This window comes from Ursus americanus, chromosome 24, assembly GCF_024610735.1.
Source record: "Ursus americanus isolate L20-20 chromosome 24, mUrsAme1.1.p, whole genome shotgun sequence".
Taxonomy (NCBI): domain Eukaryota; kingdom Metazoa; phylum Chordata; class Mammalia; order Carnivora; family Ursidae; genus Ursus; species Ursus americanus.
The window spans coordinates 31,010,907-31,032,716 of NC_142150.1; the positions used below are offsets into that span (position 1 = coordinate 31,010,907).

A 21,810-nucleotide genomic window follows, 5' to 3' on the forward strand; every position below is an offset into this window, starting at 1 on the left:
CAATTTTTTGGTGCAGTCTTTCAGGTTTTCTATATGGAGTATCATGGCATCTGCAAATAGTGAAAGTTCGACTTCTTCCTTGCCAATCTGGATGCCTTTTATTTCTTTGTGTTCTCTGATTGCTGAGACTAGGACTTCCAGTACTATGTTAAATAACAGCGGTGAGAATGGACGTCCCTGTCTTGTTCCTGACCAGAGAAGAAAAGCTCTCAGTTTTTCCCCATTGAGGATGACATTAGCTGTGGGTTTTTTGTATATGGCCTTTATTATGAGGTATGTTCCCTCTAGCCCTACTTTGTTGAGGGTTTTTATCATGAATGTATGTTGTACTTTGCCAAATGCTTTTTCTGCATTTATTGGAAGTATCATATGGTTCTTATCCTTTCTTTTATTGTGGTATATCACGTTGACTGATTTGCAATATTGAACTATCCTTGAAGCCCAGGAATAAATCCCACTCGATCATGGTGAACGATTGTTTTAAATGTACAGTTGGATTTAATTTGCTAGTATTTCACTGAGAATCTTTGGATCCATCAGAGATATTGACCTTTAGGGACGCCTGGGTGACTCAGTCATTAAGCATCTGCCTTCGGCTCAGGGTGTGATCCCAGGGTCCTGGGATTGAGCCCCACATCAGGCTCCTCCACTGGGAGCCTGCTTCTTCATCTCCCACTCCCCCTGCCTGTGCTCCCTCTCTCGCTGGCTGTCTCTCTCTCTGTCAAATAAATAAATAAAATCTTAAAAAAAAAAAAAGGTATTGACCTTTAGTTTCTTCTTTTTTTAAAAGATTTATTTATTTATTTATTTATTTGAGAGACAGAGAGAGAGAGAATGCAGGGGGGAGGTGCAGAAGAAGAGGGAGAGAATCTTCAAGCAGACTCCCCACTGAGTGCTAAGCCCAATGCAGGGTTCGATCTCAGGACCCTGAGATCATAACCTGAGCCAAAATCAAGAGTCACACACTTAACTAACTGAGTCACCCAGGTGCCCCTGTAGCTTTCTTTTTTAGTGGAGTCTTTATATGGTTTTGTTATCAGGGTAATGCTGGCCTCATAGAAAGAATTTGGAAGTTTCTATTCTTTGGAATAGTTCAAGAAGAATAGGAATTAACTCTTCTTTAAATGTTTGGTAGAATTCACTTCTGAAGTCATCTGGCCCTGGACTTTGGTTTCTTGGGAGATTTTTGATGACAGATTCAATTTATTTGCTGGTTATCAGTGTGTTCAAGTTTTCTATTTCTTCCTGTTTTAGTTTGGTAATTTATAAGTTTCTAGGAATTTATCCATTTCTTCCACATTGTCCAATTTGTTGGCATATAGTTTTTCATAATATTCTCATTATTGTTTGTATTTCTGTGGTGTTGATTGTGATTTCTCCTCTCACATTTGTGATTTTATTTATTTGGATCCTTTCTCTTTTCTCTTTGACAAGTCTGGCTAGGACTTTATCAATTTTGTTAAATTTTTCAAAGTCTCATCTTCTGGTTTCATTGATCTGTTCTATTGCCCAAAAAACAAATACTCCAGCTAAAAAATGGGCAGAAGACATAAATAGACATTTTTCCAAGTAAGGCATACAGATGGCTAATAGACACATGAAAAAAATGTTCAACATCACTCATCATCGGGAAATACAAATCAAAACTACAATGAGATATCACCTCACACCTGTCAGAATGGCTAAAATTAATAATGCAGGAAACAACAAGTATTGGTGAGGATGCAGAGAAAGGGGAACCTTCTTACACCATTTGTGGGAATACAAACTTGTGCAGACACTCTGGAAAAAACAATATGGAGGTTCCTTAAAAAGTTAAAAATAGAACTACCTTATGATCTAGCAATTCCACTACTAGGTATTTACCCAAAGGATACAAAAATACTAATTTGAAGGGATATATGTACCCCAATGTTTATAGCAGCATTGTCAATAATAACCAAAATATGGAAAGAGCCCAAATGTTCATCAACTGATGAATGGATAAATAAGTTGTAATATACATGTACGTGCACGCACACACACATACACACACACACTTTTTTATTCAGCCATAAAAAAGAATGAAAGCTTGTCACTTGCAAAGATGCAGATGGAGCTAGAGTGCACTATACTAAACGAAATAAGTTAGAGAAAGACAAGTACCATGTGACTTCACTCATGTGGAATTTAAGAAACAAAACAAATGAACATGGGGGGGGGGAAGAGAGACAGAGGCAAACCATAAAACAGACTCTTAACTATAGAGAACAAACTGCTGGTTACCAGAGGGGAGGTGGGTTGGGTGGATGGGCCAGATGGGTGATGGGGCTTAAGGAGAGCACTTGTGATGAGCACCAAGTGTTGTATATAAGTGTTGAATCACTGAATTCTAAACCTGAATTAATATTACACTGTATGGTAACTAACTGGTTTTGAAATAAAAACTTGAGGGGAAAAAATAGAGAACAAAAACTGGGAAGCAGAAACAAAACCATGTAAATTCTTTAAAACACCAATTAAACATTCTAGAAATAAAAAAGTTACCGATGTTTTAAAAAATTCAACAGGGGCTCCTGGGTGGGGCAGTTGGTAAAGTGTCCAACTCTTGGTTTTGGCCCAGGTCGTGATCTCAAGGTCGTGAGATCAAGCCCCATGTCATGCTCCACACTCAGTGCAGTCTGCTTGAGATCCTCTCTCCATCTCCCTCTGCCCCTCCCATTTGTGCTCTTGCTCTCTCTCTCTTTAAAATCAATCAATCAATCAATCTTAAAAAAAGAAACATTAAAACATGGCCATTAAAAAATTAACATAAATAAATAATTCAACAGAGAGAATAAACTTTAGACCAGACAAAAAAGAATAAAGAACTCATAATTTGAAAGATAATACTAAGTACAACACAAAGCTAAAAGATGCAAATTATGAAAGGACACAGAAGAGACACTGACAGGCTAAAATGTACATCTAATAGGGGAAGAAATGGATAGAGAAGATGGCAGTGAAGCAATATTTTAAAAGATACTCTCTGAGACGAAAGACATAAGTCAGATTAAAGTGTTGAGCAAGATAACTAAAACTATACCTACATGATAGACACATTGTAGAATCCACAGAACATTAATAATAAAAAAAATAGCTTATATGAATGGTAAGAATGATTAACTCCTCAAGGAATGGCAGGAGCTTGACAGATGGCCTCTCAACAGCAGTGTAGATGCCAGATGACAATGGAGTAGTATCTTTGAAGTGCCGAGAGAAGATAAATGACAACCCAGAATTCTCCACCTGGTTAAGCCATTACTCTAGAGGGTAAATAAAGATATTTTCAAGAAAATGAAAACTGAGAGCGTTTACCACCCACAGGCTTTTGTGAAAACAGCAGGTCTGTTGTCTGTGAATATTCAGAAGTTCACAATTTGAAATCAAAATAGCATAGAAAACCTGAAGTTGTTTTTGCTGAGTTTTCTGCAAACTCATTTGGGAGCAAACTTGACCTGGACTAGTTTATGAGGCTATCTTTTTTTTTTTTTAAAGATTTTATTTATTTATGTGACAGAGAGATAGCCAGCGAGAGAGGGAACACAGCAGGGGAGTGGGAGAGGAAGAAGCAAGCTCCCAGTGGAGGAGCCCGATGTGGGACTCGATCCGGAACGCTGGGATCACGCCCTGAGCCGAAGGCAGACGCTTAACGACTGCGCCACCCAGGCGCTCCTATGAGGCTATCTTTGGTCTTTGCTTATTCTTTTTAATGTAAATATATGTTTCACTGTGGAAATTTTAATATGCTTGACTATGGGCTGCTACCCCAGCCCCACTGGTAGTGCTATATCACATCTGGTTTGTGCAACATATTGCCTTTATAAAATCCAAAAATTTGTCAAGTCCAAAATAGAGAGGTCCAAAGTGATAAGTGATCGTGGACCTGTCTGAAAGGATGCTGTACTTTAGCAAGAAAATAACTGAACCAAGAGGGAAGGAACAGAATGAAGAATAGTAGTGAACATGACAATTAATATGATATGTTGATAAACTTAACTATTGACTTTAAAAGTAATGAGTAATTTTTTACATTTAAAAAGGTAGAAGTCAAAAGAAATAAGGCACATCCAAATTGGAAAGGAAAAGGTGAAACTATTTGCAGATGGCACGATCCTATGTATAGAAAATCCCAAAGAATCCACAAAAAAGCTACTAGTCCTATTCAGCAAAGGTGCAGGATACCAAATCAACACACAAAAATCAGTTATGTGTTTTTTTTTTAAGATTTTATTTATTTATTTGAGAGAGAGAGAGAACAAGAGAGCACAAGCAGGAGGAGGGACAGAGGGAGAGGGAGAAGCAGGCTCCCCCATGTGGGACTTGATCCCAGGACCCTGGGATCATGACCTGAGCCAAAGGCAGACGCCTAACTGACTGAGCCACCCAGGGTCCCCAGTCAGTCGTGTTTTTATACACTGGCAATCAACAGTCAAAAGGAAATTAAGAAAGCAATTGTATTTATAATAGCATCTAAAAGAATTAAATACTTAGGAACACATTTTTTTGAAATTTTATTTATTTATTTGTTTATTTATTTATTTATTTATTTTAGAGAGAGAAAGTGCATGCACTCATGAGGAGGGGGAGGGGCAGAGGGAGGGGGAGAGATTTTCAAGGAGACTGTGCACTGAGTGTGGAGCCCGATGTGGGGCTCTATCCCACCACCCTGAGATCATGACTTGAGCCAATATCAAGAGTTGGACACTTAACCAACTGAGTCACCCAGGCATCCCAGGCATAAATTTAACCAAGAAAGTAAAAGATTTGCACACTGAAAACTACAAAACCCTGCTAAATGAAATCTAAAAAGACCTATGTAAAGGGAAAGACATCCCATGTTTATGGGTAGGAAGACTTTTAACATTGTTAAGATGTCAGTACTATCTAAAGAAATCTACAAATTCAACACAATCTCTACTGAAATTCCAACAGAATTTCACCAAAATCAAATAGCTGATCCTCAAATTCACATGGAATTGCAAGGGACTTCAGAAAGCCAGGACAATCTTAAAAAAGAATGAAGTTGGAAGACTCCAACTTCCTAACTTTGAAACTTAATACAAAGCTACAGTACTGAAAACAGTATGTATTGGCATAAAGACAGATATATATAGACCACTGGAATAGAATAGAGAGCCCAGAAACAAACCCTTGTATGTATGGTCAATTGATTTTCAACCAGGATGCTGTTCATAGGGGAAAGAACCATTCAACAAGTCTTTCCAGCAAGTGGTGCTGGGGAAACTAGATATTCACATGCAAAAGAAGGGAGTTGACATACCTTATACCTTGTATAAAAGTTAACTCAGGGCACCTGAGTGGCTCAGTTGGCTAAGCGGCCGGCTCTTGATTTTGGCTCAGGTTAAGATATCAGGGTCCTGGGATCTAGCTCTGCATCCGGCTCCACACTCAGCAGGGAGTCTGCTTGAGGGACTCTGTCTCTCCCTCTCTCTCTGCCCCTCCCTCTGCTCACTCTCTCTGAAATAAATAAATCTTAAAAAAACTAAAATTAAAATTAAAATGGATCAAAGACCTAAATTTAAGAGCTAAAACTATAAAACTCTGAGAAGAAAACAACCAAATTTCTTTATGGCATTATAATTGGCCGTGATTTTATGGTTATCACAGCAAAAGCATAGGGAACAAAAGAAAAAAATTGATAAAATAAGAACTTTTTGTTCATCAAAGTGTGCTATCAAGAAGGCAAGAAGACAACCTGCAGAATGAGAGAAGACATTTTCAAATTATATATCTGATAAAGGATTCATATCCAGAATATATAACGAACTCCTCCAACCCAACAACAAAAAAATTACTAAAAAATGAGCAAGGGACTTAAATAGGCATTGCTCCAAAGAAGATATACGCACGTCCACAGTACATGCAATGATGATCAGCACACCATTACTCATTGGGGAAATGCAAATCAAAACCACAACGAGATACCACTTTACACCTACTAGCATGGCTATTAAAAAAATAGGAAAATAGGAATAGTGCTGGTGAGGATTAGAACCCTTGTGCACTGCTGTGAGAAGATAAAATGGTGCAGCCACTGGGGAATACGGTTTGGTCTTTTCTCAAAAGTTTAAATATACAATTACTATATGACACAGCAATTCCACTTCTGGGTATATACCCAGAAGAATTGAAAGCAGACTATTTGAAGAAGAGATATTTGTATACCAACATTCATAGAAGCATTATTCATAATAGCCAAAAGCTAGAAACAACCCATGTGTTCATCAGCAGATGAATGAATAAACAAATGGGGCATATACATACAATGGAATATTATTCATCCCTAAAAAGGAATAAAATTTGATGTAAGCCCAACATGGATGGACCTAAAAACTTAGTGAAATAAGCCAGGAGTGCCTGGGTGGCTCGGGTGGTTGGGTGAAACTCTTAGTTTCAGCTCAGGTCATGGTCTCAGGGTTGTAGGGTCAAGCCCCACATGGGGCTTCGCACTCAGTGTGGAGTTTGCTTGAGATTCTCTCCCTCTCCCTCCCTCTCTGTCCCTCCCTCTGTTTGTGGGTTCATGCTCTCTCTCTCTCTCTCTCTCTCTCAAATAAATAAATAAATAAATAAATAAAATCTAGAAAGAAAGAAAGAAAGAAAGAAAGAAAGAAAGAAAGAAAGAAAGAAAGAAAGAAAGAAAAGAAAAGAAAAGAAAGAAGCCAGACACACAGGGGCAAATATTGTACATCTCCACTTCTAAGAGGTACCTAGAATAGACAAATGCATAGAGACAGAGGGTGAAATAGAGGTTACCAGAGTTTGGGAGGAAAGTGGAAGGGGGAATTACTGTTTAATATATATATAGGGTTTTTGTTGGGGATAATGATAAAGTTCTGTGAATAGATAATGATAATTGTTAACAGCATTGTGAATGTATTTAAGCACTGAATTGTACACTTACAGTACTTAAAATGATAAATACTATGGCTTAAATAATAAGTATTATAAGCATTCTACCATATTAAAAAAAGTTTTTAATTTAAAAAGCTGGAAGTCAAAATCTAGAAAATAATATCAGAAGATGAGAAAAGTGCTCATGGGTTATTTAGAGTGTGCTTTGGTTCTTGTCTTGCTTTGGAGAGTAATAAAAGTAATGAGTGACTTGACATTTTAAAAAATGTGTAGCTACTAATTTGAAAAGATATATGCATCCATGTTTATTGTAACATTATTTACAATAGCCAAGATATGGAAGCAACCTAACTGTCCATCCATAGATGAATGGATAAAGAAGATGTGGTATACATATACAATGGACTATTACTCAGCCGTAAAAAAAGAAGGAAATCTTGTCGTTTCTGACAACAGGGATGAACCTACAGGGTATTACACTAAGTGAAATAACTCAGAGAAAAACAAATACCATATGATTTCAATTATATGTGGAATCTAAAAAGTAAAACAAATGAACAAACACACATATACTGTAGAGAGTAAGATGGAGTCACTCATGTCAAGCAGGGGCCTATGTCAAGCAATGATGCAAGTAGTTAAGGGTTCTGAAGCTGTCAGATAGCACTGAGACCAGTACCAGCTGACAGCACCCCAGAACTGATAACTAGAAGTCTGCAGGGTCTCAAGAGTGATTAAATCCCTTTTAAAAAGGGAGGTTTTTTGCAGCAAACTGTAGACTCTCTAGACACTGACCCCTCGAGGTCTGAGCAGTTGAAAAAGGCAGCCACTGCAGAAGGCTCTGCCTGATTGATCTCCGAACAGAACTGAGATCCTCCACTGCTTATAACAGAATAAACAGTAAGTGCCAAGAGCTGACCTGGACCGGAGTGAGGTCTTATCTCAACTGTGCACCCACACACTGACTTCGAGTTTGGTTCGTTCACCTCCTACCCCTCCATGCTATCTTGTTTGTTGTGTGACTTAGGTCTTCTGTTTTGCTTCGTGTGCCATGTAAGAAGCCAAGTTAATCACGTGGTGAAATGTCATTGAGTTTGGAATCCTGAACCTGCTTTATAATTATGTTAACCTTGCTTTATGACTGAATAAAGCTGACAGTGTGGAAAGACGTAACTCATGTGTGTACCTTCATAGTGTGCTCATGACATACACAAACAGAAACAGTCTCATAAATACAGAGAACAAACTGATGGTTGCCAGAGGGGAGGGGGGGATGGGCAAAATGAGTGGAGGGGATTAAGAGGTACTATCATCACAGGGATGAAAAGTACAGTGTAGGGAATATAGTCAATAATACTATAATAACTCTGTATGGTGACAGATGGAGACTACACTTATCGTGGTAAACACTGCATTATGTATAGAATTGTCAAAAGCCCTGTGCTGTACATCTGAAACTAATATAACATTGTATGTCAACTATACTTCAGTTAAAAAAAAATAAAACTGTGTAGCTAAATATGTGTGTTGGATTTTTAAGAGGAATTCTAAGAAGTTATAGATTCTGTCATAGCTTCCACTCTGACAGAGGGGGGAGAAAATAATTAAAAAAGAAAAAAATTGGGGCACCTGGGGGGCTCAGTCAGTTGAGCGTCTGACTTTTGATTTCAGCTCAGGTCATGATCTCAGGGTCTTGAGATCGAGCCCCGCCTCGGTCTCTGCTCTCAGTGTGGAGTCTGCTTGAGATTCTCTCCCTCTGTCTCTGCCCTTCCCCTCTGCTCTCTCTCTCTCTCAAAATAAATAGAATCTTTAAAAAAAAAAAAGAAAAAGAAAAGAAAGAAAAAACCTTCCTAACACAACAGAAAACAGGAAAAGAAAAACAAGTCAAAGACAATTCATGAAAAAGACATAATAAGGTGGCAAATATTAATCAAATATTTTTTTAAAACTCATTAAAATACAGAGACTGTAAGGTTGGGTAAAAAGCAAAATCCAACTATATACTACTCACAAGAGAAATATCTAAAACAAAATGACCCAGAAAGATTAAAATTAAAAGCATAGGAAAAGACATGCCAGGAAAATACTAATGAAAACAAAGATGGTATTGCAATATTACAGTGCAAATATCGGGCCAAAGTCCTGGACTTTTAAAAAGTTTATAAAATGTTGACCTTCAGTATTTCCAGTGTGGCTGACTACAAATATAAATCTGATACTTTCTACCTGGTGTTACTTATCTGTTCTTTCTAATCTTTCTAAATCAACTACCAAAGGCATTTATGGAGTAGCATGTACTATGTGTTAGATAATGTGGTGGAGACCAAGATGAATACAACCTAATTACTTACTCCATAGAACTTACAGTCTTATAGGAGATAGAAGTCCAGTAACTTTTTCCAAAGGCAGCAGATTGTGTGTGCCGGTGGAGAGTTATAAGTTATAAATGATGGGAATTGGGCATGAATATAGAATCAGGAAAAAACATGCAAAATGCGGCATTCGAGATGGTCCTGAAAAACTGGATAGAATTTTAACAGATGGAGGCAGGGAAAAGTTATTTCAGGTTGAGGAGAAACAGTAAGGCTTTGAGCAATGTATTGTATTTTCTGCTTTTTCTTTACAGCCCTCTTATCTAAAAGAATTTTCACTGATTATATTGTCTATTAACTCTTTAAGTAAAGTGATTATGATCTCCATACTGACCGGCTAAATTTTATTTGTAGGGATTATCTTAAGACAGTAATGGAAATATAATTGTAAATCTTTTTGTATTCAATATTATATGTCCTTGGCCTGTTTTTTAAAATTCTTATTTTATAACTTCTTATGTAAATTCTTATCTGTACAATGAGCCAGATTCTTCAATGCATAAATTATTCTGTAGTTTCAAAAAAGATAAAAATATATATTTTAAAAGATTGATTTATTTATTTTTAGACAGAGAGATAGAGCAAGTGAGCAAAGGGGAGGAGGAGGGGCAGAGGGAGAGGGAGAGAGAGAGCGGCTCAAGCAGACTCCCTGCTGAGCATGGAGCCTGGCGCTGGGCTCAGTCTCACAGCACTGCGATCATGACCTGAGCTGAAACCAAAAGCCAGACATTCAACCCACTAAGCCACCCAGGTGCCCCTAAAAAAATTATTTTTAAAAAGCTACACTAAGGATATAATTTCACTAGTATTAGTTTCTTTACAGCCCAGACTATGACCTAGACACCAGCTTTTTTCCCATGGGGGGTAGGAAGCATACTTTGGGACTAATTTTTTGCTGGATAGCTTCATAAATTTAAACTAGATTGTTATCATTTTAGACTTCATTTGCTAGAAATGCGACCTACTCCATTTACCTGTAACAGCTCATTTGCTTTATTTTTCATTTTCTTTTGCTCAAGACAACAGAATTGCAAACTGCATGGTTAGGTTAACACTTTCGTTGCTTTTTAAAAATTTCTCTTCTAACCTAATTCTTTACCAGATGTTTTCCTCATGCTTCCTCATAGTGTCTCAGAAGTTGATTTCTACACTAGTTTTCCACAGGGGGAAGAAGAATATATAATTTGTTTTTTCATACAGTGTTGTTAATATTAACAGGAAGAGGCTAATTTTATCTGAAGTAATAACATACTCTATGTTAAAGACAGGTTAGATGCTTCCCTCAGAACTTGGTCCGGGAAAAGGAAATTGGAACAGATGACTCCTGAAATGTTTTCCTGTTCGGTTCAGAGATTCAGCTTTGCCCCCACTTTAAATTGTCAGCAAATAAAGAGTGGCATTTGGAATTTCCACTGTCTCCCTATTGCTTTGCCTTCTTCAGTTTAATGCCTGCTCCTCTACAAAGATTAACATATTTTCCACTCATGATTTACTTGTCAGGGAATTTAAGAGTTTTCTGGAACCTGAAGTCTGTCTTTAGTAGTGATGATTACTGGATAATTGCCTATTCTTTGGTGGAATTTCCATTTTTAGATTACGCCAGGCTCTACAGCCTTTATTTCTTTGGCAGAAGAACCCAAAGGCAATGGAGTATATTTTTTCCCCTTCTCCGGCCCAGCTTAAACAATGACTCACTTGGGCCCTGGGGCTTTGCTTCATACTCTCATTCAGGGGCCACTTTTTACCCTTGTTCCTCTTATTTGCCTTAATATTCTGTTTGAAACCTTTCGTATCCTTTGGCACATGGCTTTGCCTCTGAGGTTATTGTCAAAAAGGTATCCATCACCCCAAACTGGAACAGACAATCCAGTTATGTCCCCATGAGCCATTTTTTCGTTACGGCAGCTGATTCAGGTCATAGAGAGTACAGAAATAATATCTTTAAGGAAACACAATTCCAAATGTGGTAGAAGGAGAAATGTTCTCCAAAAAGATACAAATGCCAATGTCATCCAGTTAAAGATTGAAAGATTTCCCTCTATTTGAGATACTCCTGTGACTGATTAAAACTCCCTCAGTGCATATATGTGGGAGGTAGGAAACACTCAGAGGAATTGGATTCAGAGTTTTCAGGAGAATATGGTTATATGAACGGGTTTCTTCATTGAAAGACTTGGTCTCATCTATGGTTCAGAGTTTTGTTGAAGAAAAAAGTTTTCCCTCCTTTTTGGCAATGGTTCTGTGTGGTCTTGATTTTTTATTCTGATTCCAGCCTTCCATATCTCTTCCTCTAATGATGATTCCTTGATTTTTCTCTTTGCAGTTTTAACAGTGTATGTCAGGGAACTCACATTCTCTTTCGGGAATTCAGCTTCATCCAAGCCACCCCTCACAATAGGGCATCATTCTTACGGGCCTTCTGGAAATGCTTCCGAACTGTGGGCAAAAATGGCGGTAAGTCTTCCCAAATTATTTTCTTGCCTTCCTTTCTTCCTTCCAAACTTCTTTCTTTTGTTCCTATAAATACTGTTTGAGTACATGTTATTTGAGGCTCTACGAACCCCTTACTTTTTGAGGAGCGGTCGTCTTGTGTCACAGATACTACCACCATTACTAATACCAGCACCATCGCTAATGATATCTATTAGGAGCCAAGCGCAGTTCTGAACACTTCATGTGTGGTGATTCATTTACTCTTCACTATAGCTCTCCCCATCCCCATCTTATAACTAATGAAACTGGGGATCGGAGAGGTTAAGTAACTTGACAAGTTCATACAGCAAATGCTGGGGTGGGATTCATATACAGGCAATCTGGCTCCAGAGCTTTTGCTCTTGGCAAATATTAAAATACCGTGCAGCAGATTGAAGAAATAATATGAATACAAAGAAGGAGATTCCGGATTGGAGGGTGGGAGTAGGATGGGGACACTATTGTTAGAGAAAGGGGAGCAAATAGATTAGAGAAGAATCTCCTGAGAACTGGTTGTCTGGTCTAATTTGGGAAGAAAGAGTAGGAGTTATCTACATGGATAAAGGAAAGAAGGACATTCTAGGTAGAGCATGTGCTGTGGTGTAGAAGCATAAAAGAATCTGGAATATATAAGATATTGAGAAGATCACAATGGTTAGAGTTTGTGAAGCAGATTAGGGGAGATGCACCTGTGGAGAAATAGAAGAGTCAGGTCCTGAAAGACCATTTTTGCCATAAAAAAAGAAGTTGGATTTTATTCTGTAGGTTAAAGGATTTTATTCAGAAGAATGGTGTGATGATATCTGGATTCTAGAAAGATCATTTGAAAGGCAGTATAGAAATGGCTTAGAGGGTGGGCACCTGGGTGGCTCAGTTGGTTAAGCATCTGCCTTCGGCTCAGGTCATGATCTCGGGGTCCTGGGATTGAGCCCCGTGTTGGGCTCCCTGCTCAGTGGGGAGTCTGCTTTTCCTTCTCCCTTTGTGGCTCCTCTGGCTTGTGTTCTCTCACTGTCTGTCAAATAAATAAATAAAATCTTTAAAAGAAAAAAAGAAAAGAAATGACTTAGAGGTTAAGTCTGGAGGCAGAGCTCGTAGTTAGGAGATTTGCAGTAGTGGAGATAATAATAAGGGCCAAACCCAGATTTACTAATATGCTAATATGCTATTTCTATGCTTCTGTGACATGTAACTCAAGAGATTATCCATCTCAGTTATACAATTGAGCAGAAATACTTAGTATACTGAGAATAGCATTGTCTCCTTTATAGACTATATGCACTAGTGGAGAAAAATCAAAGTGGACTCAATTTTAAGTGAACTACCTAAGAGAAACTAGCCCATCGGTCTCTACATAAACAAAACTGGGAGCTGTGAGTGTATAGGTAAAGTTTGTCGTATTTCGTCAGAACCTGTTTTTCCCAATCCTTTCCCAGTCCCTTAGTCAGTCAGCAAATATTTATTGAATACTCACTATATTGAAGAATGGTGCATATAGCTAGACCTGGGTTTTGTGGAATAGGCACATAGAGATAACTATGGAAAAGAGTCTTTAGATCTCCTTAATTCTTTTCCTGATTTAGAAGTGGGGCCTCTTCCAGAATTTGTTTACTATCACAAGGGATCCATATAGCATTTGGACTCTGAGCAGATGTAGGTTTCTTTACCTTTCTTGTAGCAGCTGCCAGTGAATCATCCAGCTGCTAAGAGGAAGCAGCTCCAAGGTCTCCCTGTTTTTCCTGTGCCATAAACAAGACCTGGATTTTATGCTGGATATTTATTGTTAGGCTTCTTAGTCAGACATCTCCTGATTTCTTAAAGACCAAATGCAACATTTGCATCTAGGTGATCCTAAAATCTTTGGTTAAATCATTTTAATATATTCTCAGTTTCTTCCAGGAAACTTTAGAACATGTTTCAGTCCTGGAGTGTGTCAGTTCCCAATTTTAATCCAGAACAAGCAAAAACACTCAGAGGCAAAGTTCCAAAAGAAAGTACTTATTAAGCCCCATTTTTTTTCAATTAGAATGCCACGTACCTGACTCCTACTCAGAGGAGCTGATACTATATTGTTCTTCTGCAGATGACTTCCTTAGAACATCTTGTACATATTTTAACATTATCAAGAAGAAACTAGGTCTTCAGGGAAACAGCAAAAGAAGAGCAGAGTTCCAGCATAACATATCTAAAAATGAAGCCACCTGTAGAAAACTAAGGACCTGATGCCTTCTGGCAAGAAACCATTTATCCCAGTTTTTAGCAAGTATAAGGAAGCAATGTCATTTCTGCATGACTGAGTACTGAATGATGCTAATTTTCCTGTGTCTGAAATTCAAATAACCTCATGAAGATTATAGTGAACCTCTTGCTATCTAGGCGACTTTATACAGTCTTGGAAGCAAAAAGATCTATTCATATGTAGTAAGCCTTTAAAATTCAACTTCTCACTTTGGTATTTCTTTCAGTGTGAAAGATTAATCTAAATTTTCCAAGTCTGGCAAAGATTAAAATTCCCTGAAGCAAATCTTCACTTCTGTTTAGGGATATTGGTTCAAAAAAGCTATTGTCCACAGTTTATTTTTATAGTTTGTTAGAATTTAATTTTGAGCTTTGTGCTTTTACAAATGAACAAATATTTGTGTGTGTGTGTGTGTGTGTGTGTGTGTGTGTGTGTGTGTGTATTTCATTTAATAAGAGAATGAGAGCTACTTCCTCTTCTGCCCATGAAGAAGTACTTACTTAGGGAATTGTCCTCCTGCCATAAGCAAGTAGAAAATCAGACAATGTATCTGAAACAACTCTTTCAGACATTGAACAACAGTTAATCTGGGGCTGTGGTCTCTGAGATGCAGTTGCCAAGCAACAGTACAGGAGAGGAGATCCAAAGAGCACAGCAGTCTTACTGAGTTGAGGAGGCAGAGATTGGGGTTTAGGGAGGCCCCAGTGGCCAGAATTTGCAGGGCAGAGTACCAAAGAGGAGGGAGTTGCTTAGTAAGCTCGAGAGAGCTGCAACTGGGTATTTGAGTCTCTGGCTACAAACTCTGCACATGTGTGGGTTGGAAAAAGAACCACCAGAAAACAGTAGGCCAAACAATTCCTGGAGTATACACAGGGCTAGGAATAGTTCATACTTCTACCAGCCAAAGTGGAGAAACCTCAAAGCACATAGGGCATTGACACTGGAGAGAGACCTCAGTGGCTTAAAAACAAAAAGGATTCAACAGGTCTATCTGCAGATAACTTAACTGTATGCCAGAACAAAATTCACCACTCCTTAAAGGAACTCAGTAAAATCTAGCACTCAAGGGGCACCTGGGTAGCGCAGCGGTTAAGCGTCTGCCTTCGGCTCGGGGCGTGATCCCAGCGTTCTGGGATCGAGTCCCACATCGGGCTTCTCCGCTGGGAGCCTGCTTCTTCCTCTCCCACTCCCCCTGCTTGTGTTCCCTCTCTCGCTGGCTGTCTCTATCTCTGTCGAATAAATAAATAAAATCTTTTAAAAAAAAAATCTAGCACTCAATAACATAAAATCTACAATGTCTGGCATCCAGTTAAAAATTACCAGACATTAAAAGAAGCAAGAACATATGACCCATATCCCGGAGAAAAATCAATCTGTAGAAACACAGACCCAAAAAAGACAGAGATAATAGAATTATTAACAAGGGCCTTCAAACAGTTATTTTAAATCATATAAATATGCTCAAGTATGTAAAGGAAAACATGACTATGATTAGGAGATAAATGGACGATACTAAAAAGATCCAAATGGAATTTCTAGACATAAAAAATGTAATATCAAAAGTGAAAATAATGATGATAGCAATTAGCATTTATGAAGTTGCTTCATATGTGAAATATCTAATTTTTCTTCACAACAATCCTTTGTGTTAGGTAGATATTTTTATTATCACTTTTTCACAGAAAATGAAGCAGATTCAGAAAGTTAAAGAACTTGTCCTAGGTCACAGACCTAGTAAGTGAAAACACCAATGCCGAAGAAGCCAGAAAACTGACGAGGGGGAGTATTATTTTTTTAATGTGCTCTTCATCAGATAGTGTGTGAGGTGCTTGAAATACAACTGAGTAAATGACAATAATTGCCCTCAAGGAGCTCACATTCCAGTAGAGTAGTCTAGAATAGTTTCCCCGGAGTGTAAGTGATCATTAAAGCCATGTATAGAATCCATTGATAGTACAAGGGAGGAAACAGTTCTTCTGCAGAAGTCAGGAAAGGCTATGATGGAATAGGCAGGATGGAACTTGGAGTGGTAGAAAGCTGTTTAGCAAGTAAGGAGTACATTCTAACAAGAATAAACAAGTTTTTTGAAAGTATGATGACATGAAACAACATGGTTCCTGTGGGAAACCGTAAGAAGTTCATTTTGGCTGGTGCTTAGTATGTAAGAAGGAAACATCATCCCAGCCAGTCAGTTGAATCTTACCAATTTGTGTGGTATTTTCACATATGAGACTGGCAAAAGCATGGAAAATGGAATGGAAGGCAGGTGGTAGGACCAGTTAGGAGTCAGTACAACAGAACAGGTAGTGGCAGGGAGATGAAGAGCTGTTTAAGGTTGGTTTGACAGGACTTGCTGATTGATTGGGTGGGAGTGTGGGAGAGAAGAGTCAAGAATGAATGCCAGAATCTCAAGTATTGCCAATTTCATCCCTCCCTTCCTTTTTCCTTTCCTTTTTTTTTTTTTAATTCTTTCACCTTTTATGTTTTACTCTGAATTCACTGTGATTTGTCTTCATAGTCTAGGAATATTCATTCATTCAACGAACATTTATGTATTAGTTGCTAGTGATAAAGCAGTGAGTGGAGCAGAAATTCCTGCTCTCACGGAGTTTGTGGTCTAATAATCAGAGATTTGGAAAAAAAAAAAATCCCTGCACTTATGAAAGAAGATCACAGTCTAGGAATCAGAGACTTGCAGTCAGTCTATATAATCATATGATAAAAACTGTTTTTCCTGAAATACCTAATGTTATGGTGGTTAAAGTGATCTCAAGGGAGAATGCAGACAATTTAGGCTGAAATAAAGCTTTCGGTTTGACTTCTCTGTTCAGCTGCTTCAAACTTCCCCCTGATTTTACTTGTCACTAATCTTCACCACCAAAAACCATTCTGTGAGGATTAACAGTGCTTACTTCAGGAGTGGGTGGCTGTCTTGTTTGAAATATTAAAGAGCGTTTATTACTTTTGTCATTTTTTAAACAAACAAACAAAAATCCTTCCACATAATCTCTTCAGTCCTGCGGTTTCCTCTGGCCTGTCCTCCATACCTGCTCCCACCAGAGCTCCATGGCTCCGCGTTTGTCCCAGAAACCTGATGTGGCCAATAAACAACTTCTTCAACCTTCAGTTCCTGGGCCCTGTCTCCCATTTTACTTATTTCTTCTCAATTCTAATTTTTTCTTTTTCCGTCTTTGCTTCCTTCTTCGAAACCTTTTCTCCAAGGAGAACATTGACGTGTGATGTTGGCTCAAATCTTTTACCTCACTACCTCCAGTAACTTGAATCTTTCCCTCTATTTAATGTTCCTTTATTTTTTTGTCTATTTCAGTTATTTGGGGCTATCACACTTGTCACACAAGCATTCCCGGAATGCTTTTGTCACCACCTCCTCTCCTACCCAGCCCTCCTCACCCTCGATGCATAATACCCTTAGGTTGCTAACCTCTCTTTATCCTTTTAAGTCTTAGTTTAAAGGTCAGCTCCTTAAAAGACCTTCTTTGTCCCTCCCTTCCTCATCTGAATTAGATCCCTTCATTATTCTTTTGCAAATCATCCTGTAATTTTTAGTCATACCATTTATTACAGTTTCTGGCTAAGTGTTTTCTGGATGACTCTACTTAATGTCCATCTCCCTTATTAAACTGTAAGCTTGATGAGGGCAAGAACCTTGTTTTGCCAATAACTATATTCTTAGCACCTAACATATGAAAATGATTTCTTTTTTGTTATTTAACATGAAGGCTCACCACTTCCCAATCACTATTCAATAATCTGTGATTATTGAAGGGATTATATTAAAATCATCTCTTATATTGGAGAGTAGGGTTGGTTTCAAAAGAGCATTATACTCTTCAATTTTGTGTAGGGATTTGATTTAAAATAATAGTAGCTACTCCTTACTGATCACCCACTATAGACAAGGCATAAACTTCACATTCAAAGTGCCCCATTAAAAACTGGCCCATTCAAAGCTATACAATATCAATCGACACCTAATTAAAATAATATTCAGTACTTTCTGGTGCTTCCAAACAAGGATTAAAAGATTTAGATCATGGTCTGTATGCAAACTTTATTTATTTATTTTTATTTATTTATTTATTTATTTGTTTGTTTATTTATTTATTTATTTTTGAGGGAGAGAGCGTGGGAGGGGAGAGGAAGAGGGAGAGGGAGAGAGAGATTCTTTTTTTTTTTTTTTTTAAAGATTTTTATTTATTTATTCAACAGAGATAGAGACAGCCAGCGAGAGAGAGAACACAAGCAGGGGGAGTGGGAGAGGAAGAATCAGGCTCATAGCAGAGGAGCCTGATGTGGGGCTCGATCCCACAACGCCGGGATCACGCCCTGAGCCGAAGGCAGATGCTTGCTTAACCGCTGTGCCACCCAGGCGCCCCGGGAGAGAGAGATTCTTAACCAGGCTCCATTCCCAGCACTGAGTCTGATCTCAGGACTCTGAGATCATGACCTGAGCTGAAATCAAGAGTTGGACACTTAACCGACTGAACCACCCACGTGCCCCATGATCCGGATGCAAACTTTAACCATTGGTGAGGATCTAACTAGTACTACCTCCTTTTCTTTTGTATTCTGTGTCGTGCCTTTATGCTCTGAAAGAAATCACAATCTAACAGTTGGCTGACTGCATGTGCCTTGGCCTGCAGTTATGTTTTCTTTGGCTAGCAACATTAAAAATAATTTTTTTAGGGGTGCCTGGGTGGCTCAGTTGGTTAACCGTCTGACTCTGGAGCTCAGCTCAGGTCTTGATCTCATGGTGGTGAGTTCAAGCCCTGCTCTGGGCTCTGCACTGGGTGTGGAGCCTACTTTTAAAAAAAAATTAAAAATTAAAAAAAATAATAATTTTTAAAAATTAGATGCCAACATTTAGCATAAAAATCTCAATTCAATTTCACTTAAAGAATGGAAAATCATCCAAATACCATGCCCACATTCCAATAGAGAGGCAGTTTGCCAGGGCGGAGGTACAGCTGCTCCCTTTAGACAGGGCGTGTGGTGGCCTCAGATTTACCACCATCCCCAGCTGCCTTGCTTCATCTGCTTACGTTTCCTGCCTGGCCTCTGTAGGCATTTGAGTTTGCTACCATTGCTAGAACTTCTTGGTCCATTTATAATCACTTGAAAGGTAAAGTTACACTCTTACTTCAGAACGAGAAGTCAGAAGCTTATTCCTTGAGCAGATTCTCTTTTCTCCTTGATATCTTTTTTTTTTAAGATTTTATTTATTTATTTGACAGAGATAGAGACAGCCAGCGAGAGAGGGAACACAAGCAGGGGGAGTGGGAGAGGAAGAAGCAGGCTCATAGCGGAGGAGCCTGATGTGGGACTCGATCCCAGAACGCCGGGATCACGCCCTGAGCCGAAGGCAGACGCTTAACCGCTGTGCCACCCAGGCACTCCTCCCCTTGATATCTTGATGTCTCAAAAAATTTTAGAATTGAAAGGGACCTTAGAAGTCATCTTGTCTTGAAACTAGGACTAAGGTTTTAAAATATATTTATTGCTTGATTGTGGTAAAATATACTTAACATAAAATTTACCATTCAAACCACTTTTTAAGTAGAGAAATCTCTTTTGGTGATAAAATATAAATAACATAAAATTTAACATTTTAACTATTTTTTTAAAAGATTTTATTTATTTATTTGAGAAAGAGGGAGAGCACGAGTGGGGAGGGGGTCAGATGGAGAGGGATAAGCAGACTCCCTGCTGAGTGTGGAGCCCAATTCAGGGCTCAATCCCAGGACCCTGAGATCATGACCTGAGTCAAAGTCAGATGCTTAACCTACTGAGCCACCCAGCCACCCCCATTTCAACCATTTTTTTTCAACCATTTTTAAATGTACAGTTCAGTGGCATTAACTACATTCACATAGTTGTACAGCCATCACCACCATTCATCTCCTTAATTTTTTTCATCTTCCCAAACTGAAACATTTTACCCATTAAAAAATTACTCCCCATTTCCCCATCCTCTAGACCCAAATAACCAGTATTTTATTTTCTGTCTCTATGTCTTTGACTATTCTAGGTATCTCATATAGGTGGAATTACACAATATTTGTCCCTTTGTATCTGGTTTATTTCACTACGCGTGATGTTTTCACAGTTCATCCATGTTGTAGCGTGTGTCAGAATTTCATTCTTTTCTAACCATTGTGTGTACATATCATAGTTTGTTTATCCATTCATCTGTCAACAGACACTTGGGTTGCTTCTACCTTTTGGCTATTGTGAATAGCACTGCTATGAACATGGACGTACGAGTATCTGTGTAAGTCCCTGTCTTTGATTCTTGGCCATATACTTATGAACAGAATTGCTGTGTCATATGATAATTCTATGTTTAACTTTTTAAGGAATTGCCATACTGTTTTCTATAGTGGCTTCACCATTTTGCATTCTTACAAGAAATTCACAAGGGTTCCAATTTCTCCAGGGCCTCAACAACACTTGTTATTTCCTGTTGTTTTGATAAAAGGCATCCAAATGGCTATGAAGTCATATCTCATTGTTTTGATTTGTGTGTCCCCAGTGAGTAATGATGTTGAACATCTTTTCATGTACTTATTGGCTATTGGATTTTTTGGTTTTGTTTTGTTTTTACCAGTTGCATTTTTAAAAATTTATTTTAATTCCAGTGTAGTTAATATACAGTGTTATTTTAGTTTCAGTTGTACAGTAAAATGATTCAGCAGTTCCATATATTACTTAGTGCTCATCAAGAAAAGTGTACTCTTTTTTTTTTTTTTTAAAGATTTTATTTTATTATTTGACAGAGATAGAGACAGCCAGCGAGAGAGGGAACACAAGCAGGGGGAGTGGGAGAGGAAGAAGCAGGCTCACAGCGGAGGAGCCTGATGTGGGGCTCGATCCCATAACGCCGGGATCACGCCCTGAGCCGAAGGCAGGCGCTTAACTGCTGTGCCACCCAGGCGCCCCAAGAAAAGTGTACTCTTAATCAGCCTCACCTGTTTCCCTCATCCTTCCAACTACTTCCTCTCTGGTAACCATCTGCTCTCTATAATTAAGAGTCTGTGTCCTAGTTTGTCTCTCTTTTTTTTTTCCTCTTTGCTCATTTGTTTTGTTTCTTAAATTCTACATATAAGTGAAATCGTATGGTATTTGTCTTTCTCTGACTTACTTTGTTTAGCATACTACTTTCTAGCTCTGCCATTGAAGATGGCAGGATTTCATTCTTTTTTTATGGCTGAATAATATTCCTGTGTGTGTGTGTGTGTGTGTGTGTGTGTGTAGATATATACCACATCTTTTTTATCCATTCATCTATGGATGGACACTTGGGTTGCTTCCATAGTTTGACTATTGTAAATAATGCTGTAATAAACATAGGAGCTTATATATCCCTTCAAATTAGTGTTCTTGTATTCTTGGGGTATATACCAGTTGGTGTGATCACTGGATCATAGGGCAGTTCTATTTTTAGTTTTTTGAGGAACAGCAATACTGTCTTCCACAGTGGCTACACCAGTTTGCATTCCCAACAATAGTGCACAAGGGTTCTTTTACTCCACATCCTCATCAACATTTGTTTCTTGAGTTTTTGATTTTAGCCATTCTGACAGGTATGAGGTGATATTTCATTGTGATTTTTATTTGTATGTCCCTGATGATGAATGATGTTGAGCATCTTTTCATGTGTCTGTTGGCCATCTGTATGTCTTCTTTGGAGAAATGTGTAAGTCCTTTGACCATTTTTGAATAATATTGTTTGTTTTTTTGTTGTTGAGCTGTGGGAGCTCTTTATGTATTTCTATGATCCATTTTGAGTTAGTTTTTATGTAAGGTATAAAAGGG

General features: G+C 38.3%; 1 protein-coding gene across 1 annotated transcript in view; it reads left to right on the top strand.

The window, feature by feature from the left end:
- Positions 1–21,810, top strand: part of CSTPP1 (centriolar satellite-associated tubulin polyglutamylase complex regulator 1) — a 180,908-nt gene that overhangs the window by 68,429 nt on the left and 90,669 nt on the right. Inside the window, exon 3 of the mRNA XM_045786554.2 lies at positions 11,590–11,720. Within this exon, the coding sequence (XP_045642510.2) occupies positions 11,590–11,720 (131 nt within the window). The remainder of the gene's footprint in view (positions 1–11,589; positions 11,721–21,810) is intronic.